This window comes from Ambystoma mexicanum, chromosome 1p (genome assembly GCF_040938575.1).
Source record: "Ambystoma mexicanum isolate Mex_15411 chromosome 1p, UKY_AmexF1_1, whole genome shotgun sequence".
Taxonomy (NCBI): Eukaryota; Metazoa; Chordata; class Amphibia; order Caudata; family Ambystomatidae; genus Ambystoma; species Ambystoma mexicanum.
The window spans coordinates 955,083,215-955,096,356 of NC_090921.1; the positions used below are offsets into that span (position 1 = coordinate 955,083,215).

Sequence of the window (13,142 nt, forward strand, 5' to 3'; positions counted from 1 at the left end):
TTTTGTCTTTCAGATGCGGGATGCAGCGCCGAAGGCCTCCGGAGCGTGCGAAGAGTTGGTAAGCTTTTGTCTTTCAGATGCCGGAATGCAGTGCGAAGACCTCCGGAGTGCACGAAGAGCAGGTAAGCCTTTGTCTTTCAGATGCCGGAATGCAGCGCGAGGCGTTGGTGACAGCCGATGGACCAGGTAAGTGAAGCGCTGTCACTGAAGACCGTAATGCTAACCTGTTCTTTCTTGTCTTTATAGGTGTTGCTGAAGACTGGATTCAGGATGGTAAGCCTTTTTCCTTAGGCCCAGGATCAGATGCAGAAGACACGCTGAGCGTTCTGCTGCAGAGGATGCAGAATAACGCAAAGCAAGATTCATCTATCGGGTGTGGTTTAAATAGCCTCCTGTAGTACTTAGGTGTCTCCTTCCACAGCCACGCCTAGGTGAGAAAAGAGTTCCTGCTTTCCAGAAGAGTTCCAGTGTTCTGAACCTAGGGAGTGGCTCCTGCCCCACCCAACAGGAAAAGTAGTTCCAAACAGAAGAGGATCAGAGGCTCAACTGGCAGGCAAGTAAGCAGCATGGTCTGCTGCAGGTAAGTCCACCCAAGCATTATGAGCCCGGCGCTTCCAGCGCTGGGACTGGACATATTTATGAGCCTGGTGCCACTGGCGCCAGGACTGGGTCCAAAAGGTCCCAATTGGGACTGGTTGGCACTCGGAACCTGAGTTATGGATCCGCTTCCAAGGGAGTTGGGAAAACCCTGACCTTTTGGAAGCAGAGATCATGACAGTCCCTTATTCTTCGTACCTAAGAAGGAAGGAGATTTGAGGACTTGCATCGACTATCGCGCATTAAACCAGATCACAGTAAAAAAACGTTATCCACTGCCCCTTATTCCCGAATGATTGCATCAAGTCAAAGACGCCCAAATCTATACCAAACTGGACCTTAGCGGGGGCGTACCATCTTGTTCGAGTGAAGAAAGGAGACGAATGGAAAACCGCCTTTCGTACCAAATACGGCTTGTATGAATACCAGGAAATGCCTTTTGGACTTTGCAACGCTCCCGCTGCATTCTAGTACTTTATGAATGATGTTTTGCGGGAGTTCATCGACGCTTGCGCCCTGGTTTACATTGATGACATCTTAGTGTATTCTGCTACAAAAGAAGACGATGTCAGGCATGTCCGCTCCATCATTACTAAACTCCGCCAACATAAACTGTATGCTAAACTCAAAAAATACTCTTTTCATGTCACCGAAGTGGAGTTCCTCGGTTTTATCCTCACACCAAAAGGTATCAGAATGGATAGGCACAAGGTAGATGCCATTCTTAACTGGCCGTCACCAACTTCATTTAAAGGAATCCAGAGTATGTTGGGCTTTGCAAACTTTTACCGCCGATTCATCCCAGATTTTTCCCAAATAGTGCATCCAATTACATCACTATTGAGAAAAAACAATAAAAAGTTCCATTGGACCGAAGAAGCAGAGAAGGCCTTTCTAGAACTTAAGAAAAAATTCACTTCTGCTCCAGTTCTTCGGCATCCTCACCCAGACCTATAGTTCAAACAGATGCCTCTAGCATGGCTATGGGAGCTGTTCTATCGCAAAGGGACCCAGGAACTGGCCAGTTACACCCTGTGGCCTTCTGGTCACGAGAATTCTCACCTCCTGAACTCAACTATGCTATCACAGACAAAGAACTCTTGGCTATAAAATCAGCTTTCAAGGCATGGCAACACCATCTCCTTGGTGCTAGGCATACTGTCACGGTCATAACTGATCATCGAAACCTGCAATACCTAAAAACAGCAAAGGCTCAATCATCCCATCAACTGCGGTGGGCTCTTTTCTTCACTGAATATGACTATGTGATCACCTACCGGCCAGGAGTCTGAAACGGTGAGGCTGACGCCTTGTCCCGCATGGGTGTTGATGAAAAGGTATACATAACTCCGGATCCAGTAGCCATCATTCCAGAAGACAAACTCCTGGGTCTTACGACAACATTGACACAGGGTGAACTCCAAAACAAGATCCAACTCTTAATGGATCCCACTTTCTCACAAGAGTGGTGTACTCAAGGAGAACATTACACCATTAAAGACCAGTTACCATGTTTTAGGAACCGTCTATACTTGCCAATTAAAGATTTACAAGAGCAGGTTATTTCGGGTTATCACGACTCCCTGATTGAAAGTCATCCTGCCAAAACTCTAGCTAAAGTAAAACAAAACTATTGGTGGCCCACATGGCGTAAAGACATCATACAATTTATCCAATCTTGCGGTGTGTGTGCACAAAACAAGTCCCAAAAGCAGAAACCAGCTGGTCTTCTCCAACCATTGGAAATTCCTCCCTCACTATGGCACATACTGTCCCTTGATTTCATTACAGATCTACCTCCCAGTCAAGGATTCAACACCATCTTAGTAGTTGTAGACTTGTTCTCTAAAATGGCACACTTTATTCCTTTTAAGGGTCTTCCAAATGCATCCAATTTAGCAAAAGTATTCCTGGAGGAAATCGTACGGCTACATGGCTTTCCATCGGTCTTGATGTCAGATCGAGGTAGTCAGTTCATATCCAACTTCTGGAGGAAATGCTGTTCAATGGTCCAAATTGACATTCGACTATCCACAAGTCACCATACTCAAACAGATGGCCAAACAGAAAGAACAAACCAAACCCTCAAACAATACTTACGTTGCATGTTACATCAAGTGGAAAGAAAATGGAAGGACGTGTTATGGATAGCTGAATATGCCTATAATAATTCATTACACACCAGCACTGGACAAACCCCTTTCTACACTATATATGGTAGACATCCACGTACTTCAGAATTGGATCAGCCAACCCCTTTGGAAATGACATCAGTTAAAACCCTACATACTACTATTTCCCATGCCTTCAAAGAAGCAGCAGAACATTTAATCCAAGCCAAGAACAGACAAAAGAAATTTGCTGATCAACATCGTAGTAAAGCCCCGACTATCAAATTGGAGACAAGGTCTGGTTAGCATCAAAATATGTGCCCATAAAAGAGACTCTGACCTTTCGTCCCTGATATCTGGGACCTTTTTCTATTGAATCCATAATAAATCCAGTGGCAGTTAAATTAGCCCTATCACCCACTATGCAGATTCATCCTGTGTTTCACGTATCACTCCTGAAACCGGTACAACCCGGTACTCGGGTTACAACATCACCAAAACCAGTATTAGTTGACAGAGAACCAGAGTTTGAAGTAAAGGATTTTATAGACTCAAAATACACCAGATCCAAACTATACTACTTAGTTGATTGGAAGGGATACGTCCCTCAAGACAGATCATGGGAACCTAGTGAATACATCCATGCACCTCGCTTAATTAAAAAGTTCCATCAGAATTACCCAGCCAAACCAGGACCACAGGACTAAGCAGAAGTGCCACCATGAGAGGGGCTTTGGGGGGGGTAGTGCTGTCATGACCCTTGCCCCTGGCCCTCACTAGCAAGTCAGCCTTCCAGTTAGGGCCAGGTCAAAGCCCTTAAAACCTCATCCAAGACTCTCTTGGAGTCATTCCTGGCGCCTTTGTCGCCAGGCTCATAACCATCATGAAGACCAACATTAGAATGTGACTATTTACTTGGGACTATCAGCCAACATGGAGGCACACACATAGCTAAGTTACAAGGAACTGAGCTATGCGGTCTAGTCTTTTGGGTGTGGCAGGCATGGCACTACTTTACCTGGACTACTTTGGGTGTGGCAGGCCTGGGACTATTTTACCTGGACTACTTTACCTGAGACTATTTAAACCACACCCGAACAGCAGAACATGCTTTGCGTTATTCTGCTGTGGGCAGCGTAACGCTCACCATGTCCAGTTCTCTGATGCCATCTTACCTGAAATCAAGGACCTGCAGAGAGAGAAAGAAGACTACAAAACTTACCTGGAACAGTATCCTGTCTTCAATCCATCGCCGACTTCAGTTCCATTCGGCACCGCATGCATCCTGGAATACCATAACCTGGAAAGAGGAGAAAGAAAGACAGCATTAGTAAGCGTTTACTCACGTTTCCTTCCTAATGAAGAAAGCCACACAATTCTTACCTGGGTAGTCATCTCCTGGTCAGTATCGCTGCTGGAACATTACGGCGCTCGGCGAGGAACATCGCAACCTGCAAGGAGAGAAAAGACACAGGTTAGCAATATAAAAGGGGAAACAGTGCTGCGCATTGCGCATTACTCACCGGACAGCATTGCGCACACTGCGCTTTCGCCTACCGGCCCATGCTCATCTTCAAACTGCATGACAACTCCAAAATACCTTTCCATACCTAAAAGGAAAAAAGCAAGACATTATTATTCGAACTAAGAGGAACATAAGAACAGCATATAAAGACTGAAAAGCAGCAAACCTACTGAGTCGCAGCAGGCCTGGATTCCCACAGGGGGGGGCTTGCACCAGTGAAGTAACTTGGTAGCTGCTCTCCCCCCACATCTACGTGTCCCTGCCGCGAGGAGCAGGACGGAGAATCCACCTTCTACAATATTAAGGTGAGGAGAGGGCCCAAGGGGGAGGAAGGAGTTGAGGCCAATGGAGGTGGGAAAACATTAAGTCAATCTGGTATTGAATCCAGCTCTCCTATATGGCAGACCCATCTTTAACCAGAGGCCTTACCAAGGGACCGGGAGAGGGTTCGAGAGTGCAAATCATCGAACCAGGGCTGGGTGGCGCCCCTGTGGATACCAGGTGAGCGTAACATCAGTGTGTCTATTTTCAGTTTGTCTGTCCACTGCAGGTATATTCTCTCGATCATGAGTGGTATCCCTGGGATCAATCTTGCCGGGAAGAGGGGCCAGAATCTAACCGTGATATTGCTCTTTCTTATGATTCTTTTCCATATTTAGTACGTAATCAACACTATGGGCCTCATTATGGTCATGGCGCTCCCGTAATGAAGGATGCCGGTACGGGACCGGCACCCTTCATTACGGGATGCCCTATTACGAGGTTCCCTTGCGGACCCGGTAAGGACGCCTGGTAAAACCAGGCGTCCTTAGCGGGTCCCGCGAGGGGACCAGGGAGCTAATAACGGGCCTGTTATTAACGGGCCCGTTACTAGCTTCCTCCCCATTTCCATTGAGCCCTATGGGGACTCAAACGGGAATGGGTTTTTCCAATGAGGATTTACCGGGTTCTCCATGGTTGGAATAGCCCGGTAAGTCCTCATTGGAGGAACCCAGTACTGGAACCCGGTATGGAGGCAGCCATGCCCTTATTAAGGGCATGGCTGCCTCCATACTCGTAATGAGGCTCTATATTCAGTGTTGATGCTGGTACCTGGAGTTCTCCAATAATTGCTGCCCGAAGGAGATTGGGGGTTGTTAGAGCTTGCTCGTTCTGAACGTGCGGGCGAACGGATCGAGTGGTGTAACAGTGTCCTAGGAATTGCGCCTGTGCGGCCCAGTAATATCGCTCTAGATCAGTAAGCACTAGTCCTCCCTTTGTTATTGGTTGAACTAGAATTGTGTGAGCTACTCTAGCTGGTTTGTCTCTCCATATTAACTCAAGGATCAGGCTGCGTAGGCGTTTAAAAAAAACTCCCTGATAATAGTAGTAGGATGTTTGTGAATAGATATAGAAGTTTGGGCAGTATGAACATTTTCACTATTGAGACCCGGCCCCACAGTGTAAGAGGTATGTGTTTCCATCTTGAGATTTTGTCGTGCAGTGTCTCTATCGCCTTCCCGTAATTGTCTCTGAAAAGTTCTTTGCGGTTTCTGGGCAACATTATTCCCAGATACCTGACTCCTGTGGACTCCCATCAGAACTCAAATTTGTCTCTAAATGCTACTGTTTCAGATGTTAGAGGGAATACTACTGGTTGATTTTTAGCCCTGAAAAGGTCCCAAACCTCAGCACCTCCCTCATCACTGGGTTGAGATTCGTCTCCGGGTCACTTATAAAAAGGGCTACGTCATCTGTATACAGTGATAGGATCAATTTATGGGGTCCCAGGGTGAGTCCCCTTTCCATTTTTCTAGCTCTGAGGCCTGCAGCAAGTGGCTCCATCGCAAGGGCGAACAGCAGGGTGTTAGGGAGCACCCTCAGAAATGTGCTTATTTCCCTTCACCTTAGAGACCCGCAGCAACTTTGCTGGATTTTGAGGACCTGTTTTTTCCTTGATGAGAGTGTGAGCCTTTTTTCCCACTCTCTCAGGTATTTTGATGTGTATTTTACTCTTGTGTTCTTTGGTTATGGAGTTTTAGATAACCCCATAGGCATCATCTTTTATTGTTGTGTCACACAGCACCTTCGGACTCCCCAAGGTTTAAATACCTTCTCTGGGATGAACTGCTGTTTCCCAGAGAATGTAAAGTTAAATTGACTTTACCAGTCTTTTTAATTTCAGAGACCCAGCACAAACTATCTTCCCATAGAGTGCTGGAGGAGTTACATAGTATCCCCTATGTCTAAACACTCTTGTAGCTGTCAAAAGCTACCCTTTCCTATTAAAATGGCTGATGGCAGTGGTTTTATAACAAGCTACCATGATTTTTCCCGACCGCGAACACCGGTAGCTAAAAATCGGGGCCGCCATGTTTTTCAAAATGGCACCCAAGACCTTCTGTAAAAACAGACTCCGGTCATCTTTTTTCACTATTTCTTTGTGGAAAGGTCCCTGTGGTGTTTAACTCTACGCGCTAAACCAGGTTTGGTCCCTTTCTTCCTGAGCCTTAGGCGGGCTTCAGGGCTGGTGTCCGCCCATGGCGTCTGAGTGACTGAGGTGGGCAGGAAGTGAGGGAGGTGCCTGAAACCCCCTGTGTTTGGTCTCCTAGAAGACCCAAATGCATTCTGGCTTGATTGGATGTCTGATTTTCCGGCAAGGAAAGCCACCCTGCTGGGTGAGTCGACCACTGGAACGAAAGAACCGAAGACGAGCTGGAAGAGGACGGCTGCTGCAACCACTGGACCGTTGGTTTGCCTGGTGAAGCCCTGCTGCAACCCCGAATTGCCAGATCTCCAATCGACAGAGAAGCTCCTTCAAGGACAGCTTCTTCCTTTGAGTTGGTGGGACCAATCAACTCAACGCCTGGATACCATTCTCGGAGCTGGTTAAGGTTAACCAGGGGGAAGGACACCAGTTTGTGTTTGGAAGCCACAGCTACTTGAGCTGAAGTGACGCCATTTTGTTTGCTCCGACGATGATCCCGTGCAGTGCAGGAGTCCCCCGATGCCCTCCCTCTTGTCACCACGACTGGGGCTCAGGAATAGCGAGACCTGCAGGACCTGCCATGAACCAACGTCTTCAGCTGCATCTTTTTGCTCCACTTTAAGGTACTGTGCCATACACTTGAGAGATCCTAACTCTCGCGGTGGACGTTAGTGAAACTTTCCCAACTCGCAAGCCTAATCAGCTTGTGACCCAGCATATCTTTCTTTATCATCTGAACTACATCTAAAAACTTTTACAAAGACTTCTCCATTTGTACCAGAACTGTGCTATCCTATCCAAGAACACTAGACTTTTGACTTTGGCCTGGCCTATTGAATTGAACTGACCCTCCTGGTACATTGAACCTTTGCATTGTCTAAAAGAAGTGTTTTCTAACCCTTTGTACAAACTTATGCTTTTTATTCCTTTTTAAAAGTACTGAAGTGCCATTTGGCTCCTTTTTCAGGGGAGCGCAAACTGTCTTTATAACTTTGAGTTTGATACTGTAGTATATTGGTGTTTAATATTGAGTTGATGTGTACTAGTGAAGGTTTTCTAAATGACTGTGTAAATAAATGTTTAAGTATTTTTTACCAAGAAACCTTGAGAGTAAGTGTCTACTTGAACCACTGTGATTGTGATACTTCTGTGTAACATCTTCAACTGCTCACATTCCCTCTTGAGATAAGCCTGGCTGCTCAGCTCGCTACCAAAAGTGTGTGGTACAGACTTACACCAAAGGTTGGTTTTTGCTTACATCTGTAGTCCTAATTTTATGTGGTGTTCTCAGAGGGTACTGCCTGCAATTCTGCCTAACACAGGGCCAACAGATGGCAGCCCTGTCTGGTCCCCCGCTTTAATTCTATATGTGTCGATTTAGTTTTCCCTAGTATAATACTTGCTAAGGGGTTCTTGTAGAGGAGTGAAACCAGTTTCAAGAAATATTCCCCAAGGCCTAGTTTCCGTAACACTGCGAAGAGATATGGACATTCAACGGAGTCGAAGGCCTTTTCTGCGAATAAAAGGACTGCGACTGCCTGGGTTGATGGTTTCAGCGCTTCCATGATACTGAAGAGCCGTTGAATGCCAAATGTCGTGTTCCGCCCGGGTATAAATACTGCTTGGTCTGCTAATACCAGCCCTGGCATCAATGGGAGTAATCGTTTAGTTAGGATCTTGGCGAGAATTTTATTATCGATATTTATCAATGATACCAGTCTATATGAGGCGCATTCCTCAGGGTTTTCCTGCTTTGTGAAGTAGAATAATGTTAGCTTCGCGCAACGTCGGGGGAAGGCATTCTTTCTCTAGTGCCTTTTCATATACCGATAGTAGAATCGGTGCAAGGGTTGGAGCGAATGCTTTATAAAATTCTCCTGTCAGTCCATCAGGGCCCAGTGATTTGGACCCCGACAGTTCCTTTATTGCTGCCAGTATTTCCTCAGTAGTGATTGGTTTGTTTAGGGACTCCCTCATCTCTCCTTCCACCCAATATAGTTCTGTTTCCTCTAGGTACTCTCGTAAGGCTATGGGGTTGTTAGGGGACACAGAGCTGTAGAGGTCTTGGTAGATGTTGCAAAATGTTTCCACAATTTCACTTTCAGAGTGAACAAGTTTCCCCTGGGGGTCTCATATGGAGTCCACTGGCAGGGGTCGTCTGTCAGCCGCTAACAGCTTTGCCAGGAGAGCTGGGTGACTAACAGCTGGGCTGGAATTAATGGGAGCAAGCTGCATAAAAGGCAAGGCTTTTTGGCTTGGAAGGCAGAGTCGACCACTGGACCAAGGAATCCGAAGAAGAACTTGAAGAGGACGCCTGCTGCAACTCCTGGGACGTTGGTTTGCCCGGTGAAGCCCTGCTACTGTGCTGAAACTCCAATTTCGTATCGACAGAGAAGCCCCTGCAAGTACGACTTCTCCCGTTGAGTTGGTGGGAGCAATCAACTCCAAAGAAAGCCACCTGGACATCTTGTCAATGCTGGTCGAGTATCCACTGCAGTCGCTGCTGGAACCGGATAGCCAGGGAGAGGAACACCAGTTTGTGTGTGTTGCTTTTAAGCTGGCCAAGAGCTCCAGGAAGATCCTCCGGCCTCCCAGGAAGCAGGACTGACCAAGCCTGAGCCCTCTCAACAGGGTGCGGGACCCCAGATGCAAGGAAACCCCATCTTGGCAGCCAGGAACTGCAGTGTTGCTATTTGAGGTAGACGCGAGGAGCTAAAACATCGAACAGCCAATTGTTTGTAGTTTGCTGGTTGCGAGCGGTGACCGTCCCATTGCAGTGCAGGAGTCCCCAGAAGTCCTCCCTCTTGTCTCCACGACTGAGGCCCAGGAACAGTGAGATCTGCAGAGATGCCCAGGAACAGAAGTCATCTGCTGCACTTTTTCTTCAACCTAAAGGTACTGTAAAGTCTAAGAGAACTTGCCTGTTGTTGTGTAGCCACTTGTCCTCGTTAAGAGACTTGCTTGGTTGCATGTGTAGAGTTGCTTGTAGCTTCTTTACTTCACAAGCCTAATCAGCTTGTGGCCCTACTTAGATTGCTTCTATTCTACCAAGACTTTTTGAACATTGGAAAAGACTTTCTACCTACCTGCAAGAAGAGTTTCAGTTCACCTTGACTTTTGCTAACTTAACATTGGCTGGCCTGGCTCCCTGAATGACTCTTCCCACTTCTGCTTATATGTTTTGCCTTCCTTCCAGGAAAGGGTTAACTAACTTTGCATTGGGGGTTGTTTTGAAAGTACTTACCTACTTATGAATAACGGTGTGACTACTTGTTTTATTCTGAACTCTCTTCTCTTTGACACTCTCCTAAGAAAGCCTGACTGCAAACAGTGATATATTAATGTCTACAGCAACCTAGTAATTGATGTCACCTGAGGGTGTAGGTATTGTCTGTGAGCCATCCCAAATGGGTATCTGCTGATTCAGAAAACTAAGAGTGTGTATTTTTGAAGTGTATTTGTGTGTTGTTTTATATTGCTCCCTTATGAAGAAGGCTTACATTAACTCACTGGTAAATAAATTAATAATTGTTTACTCAAGAAACCTTGTGTGTAAGAGTTTATTTGAACACCTGTCACTGTGAATCTCTGTGTAACTCCGCTACAGCTCACATTGACTCCTCTTAAGATAAGCCTGGCTGCTCAACACGCTACCAACCTGTGTAGTACAGAATTATACCAAAGGTTGGGTTCCTATTGCCAGGAGGTCAGGGTTGTTGTAGTGCACCCAAAGGGTACTGCATACAATTGTGACTAAGCAGTGTGGGAGGATGAAGTGGTAGGAGTTTGAAGACCGGAATGCCGGATGTAATTTCTTAGGGCCTCATTACACGGAAGGCGGTAAGGTTTTACCGGTACTGGTAAGGGTACCGGTACCGGTAAAACCTTACCGCCTTACTACGAGGTCCCTTTGCGGGTCCTCCCTTAACGCCTGGTTTTTCCAGGCGTTAAGGACGGGACCCGCAAAGGGCCCTCAGAGCTAATTACGGTACCGCAATTAGCGGTACCGTAATTAGCACCTACATCATTCCCATTGAGCCCTATGGGGCTGACTGGCTATGATGTAGGGGTAATGGAGGATGGCGGAATTAGCGCCATCACCCACCTTGGAATATGGCGCTAATTCCGCCATCCACCAAGGCGGACCCGGTAAGGGACCGGCGGCAGCCATGGCGCTAATAGCGCCATGGCATACCGCCTTCCGTGTAATGAGGCCCTTAGTCTGCTGGGCGCAAGGTGCTGAGCATGAAGGGGATTCATTCTTGGCAATGGACATGTAAGAAAAGTTGGTCCTTGAATGCAGAGAGTTGCAATTGGGAGAAATTAGGTAGGTGGTAGGGGTTGAAGTTACGTGATGGGGTTAGAAGTTGTGGATAGTCTATAAGTCAATTGAGCCAGGCTAGCAGCTAATAGAAAGCTTAGACCTGTCGAAGTAAAGCAACCTTTTCCACTTAAGCACGTAGTGAGTTTCCTGTTTTATCCCCCAAAGCACAGGCATCCCAGTTAATGGGGTTCCACCTAATTCTCCATCCTTCCCAACAGCATGGAACGAGTTGCACTGTTGTATTTCGTGCATAGCCCTCTTACCTCATGTTCCTTTAGAGTTGGGCTAGGCAGAAGTATATTACACTGCACACAGGCCTTTAAGACATCATACGCCAACATATCTGCAGCAGGTAGCCCCATTTTCTGTTTCGTCTTTTGCCAAGAGGCGGAATACTCAAGAGCATCTTCAACATGCAAGGATGATTCTTGTGGGAGAAGGGATTGATACCGGGATCCAAATGAAAAATCCCTAAATGTTTCCCTCTCTAGATCCTCATCCTTCTCTAAGGATGTTTTTTCCAGGAGTGAGGAAGGGAAATCAAACCATGGCTGAAGCACAGGAGAACTGGATTTGCAGTTTCTTGCATTTCTCCTTTGCTTGGAAGGAAAATGGCCTCTGAGCTGGGATAATGGATTGCACTCATTCTGTAATTAAACAGAAAGACAATATAGGGATTAGAAACATAAAATGAAATATTTGCATAACAAGCTTCACATGTGGCTTTATAAGGATTAAGAAAACCATACATTTATTGGTAGAAAACCTCAGATTAAGAGGTTAAATGCTTCAAAACTTTGTGTGTGGAGCTCTTTCTTGGAACTGATTGTATAGATTCCAATTCATATTGGTGTGCGTACCCCAACTTGCCTATTTGATCTAACGGGTTTAGTATTTATTTTTGCCAGATGATGAGGTATCCTGCTAATATACAGTGCACACAGTCTAGAAACAACTAGCTATTTCTCAGTCCAATCTGCAGACTAGAACAATGGATACCAGTGAGTTTTTTAACAAGTGGCGATCCAATCCCTCTCCAAAAAATGCTTGCTTTACTCTGTTTGGATTTTGGATCAGATGGTAATTCGTTAATTCCATCTCACCCAAAAAAAACATTACAGGTATTCACAAAGGTGGTCACCAAGTTACTCCACACATCATACATGATATGCGATTCAAATCACTCTAAATGGAGTCCCAAAAGTGTACCAAGATTTTTCTGGGTGGCCTGTCTGGCCAGTACTTCGCTTCTTTTGCTCTTTTCATCACCGCCTGCCTGTGTTGCAGGAGCTCACCACCTCCACAGAGACCATAAGGTTGTAGGATCAATTTGGACATCACAGAAACACCAGGTAAGCCCAGTGGGGGTCTACTAGACTTATTGGGCAATTCTGAGGCGCACTGTGTATGATAGCATTTGTGTGCCTAATTTAAACAGGGCCTTGCTCAAATCTGTGTGTTATACAAACGCTGTTTGCAGTTCTTTCTGCATTTCAACACTCCTCGTGGCCTAGTGTAGCTATTTCCATTCAAGGTCTTTCTTCTTCTAACATGGGCGCCACCACTGCAGTCCCTCCCAGGCTCCTGTTTGCTTCATCTACCTCTCGACTGCGGAGGCCGTGAATGGCTACTCCCACTCTCCCAAGGCCTATCGGTAGGCCGGCAGGCGAGAGAGCCGGCCCATCAACCAAGGCCCTTCCTAAGGCCCCTGTCTGGCCCTGTCCGGAGCTGGAGGGAGCCCCTCTCCATGCCGCCACTGCAACGACTTGTCACCAGGTCAAGCTCCTTAAAGAACAAACTGGTAGTGACACCTGCATTCAATGATCATGAAAAATCTACTTTGGCATTGCACTGGTAAGGACCCTGCATCGCTCTGTCCTGGACTATATCCCTCCCCTGGATCCTCTGCCCTTGGTTGCTACGTTGAATCATGCCTTCCTTACCCTCTAGCTTAATTGCAAACTGTAATTTCGGCACCACTTGATATATGCATCTGCCGTGCTTCAAACTCACACATTGATCGCTTTCTGCTGCTTTTTAATTTAGGTGTGCTTTTAAATCTGTGCATTCTCCATTTTGTGCAGCATTTTTGTGCTTTATTGAAAATTCAAATTTAGG

General features: G+C 46.3%; 1 protein-coding gene across 2 annotated transcripts in view; it reads right to left on the reverse strand.

Moving 5' to 3' along the window:
- The window catches only part of XAF1 (XIAP associated factor 1), a 415,035-nt gene that overhangs the window by 70,283 nt on the left and 331,610 nt on the right, over positions 1–13,142 (reverse strand). Inside the window, exon 6 of one of the 2 annotated variants that reach the window (XM_069653407.1) lies at positions 11,288–11,671. The exons of the other annotated variant lie outside the window; for it this stretch is intronic. Within the exon in view, the coding sequence (XP_069509508.1) occupies positions 11,288–11,671 (384 nt within the window). The remainder of the gene's footprint in view (positions 1–11,287; positions 11,672–13,142) is intronic. 2 annotated transcript variants of the gene reach the window in all.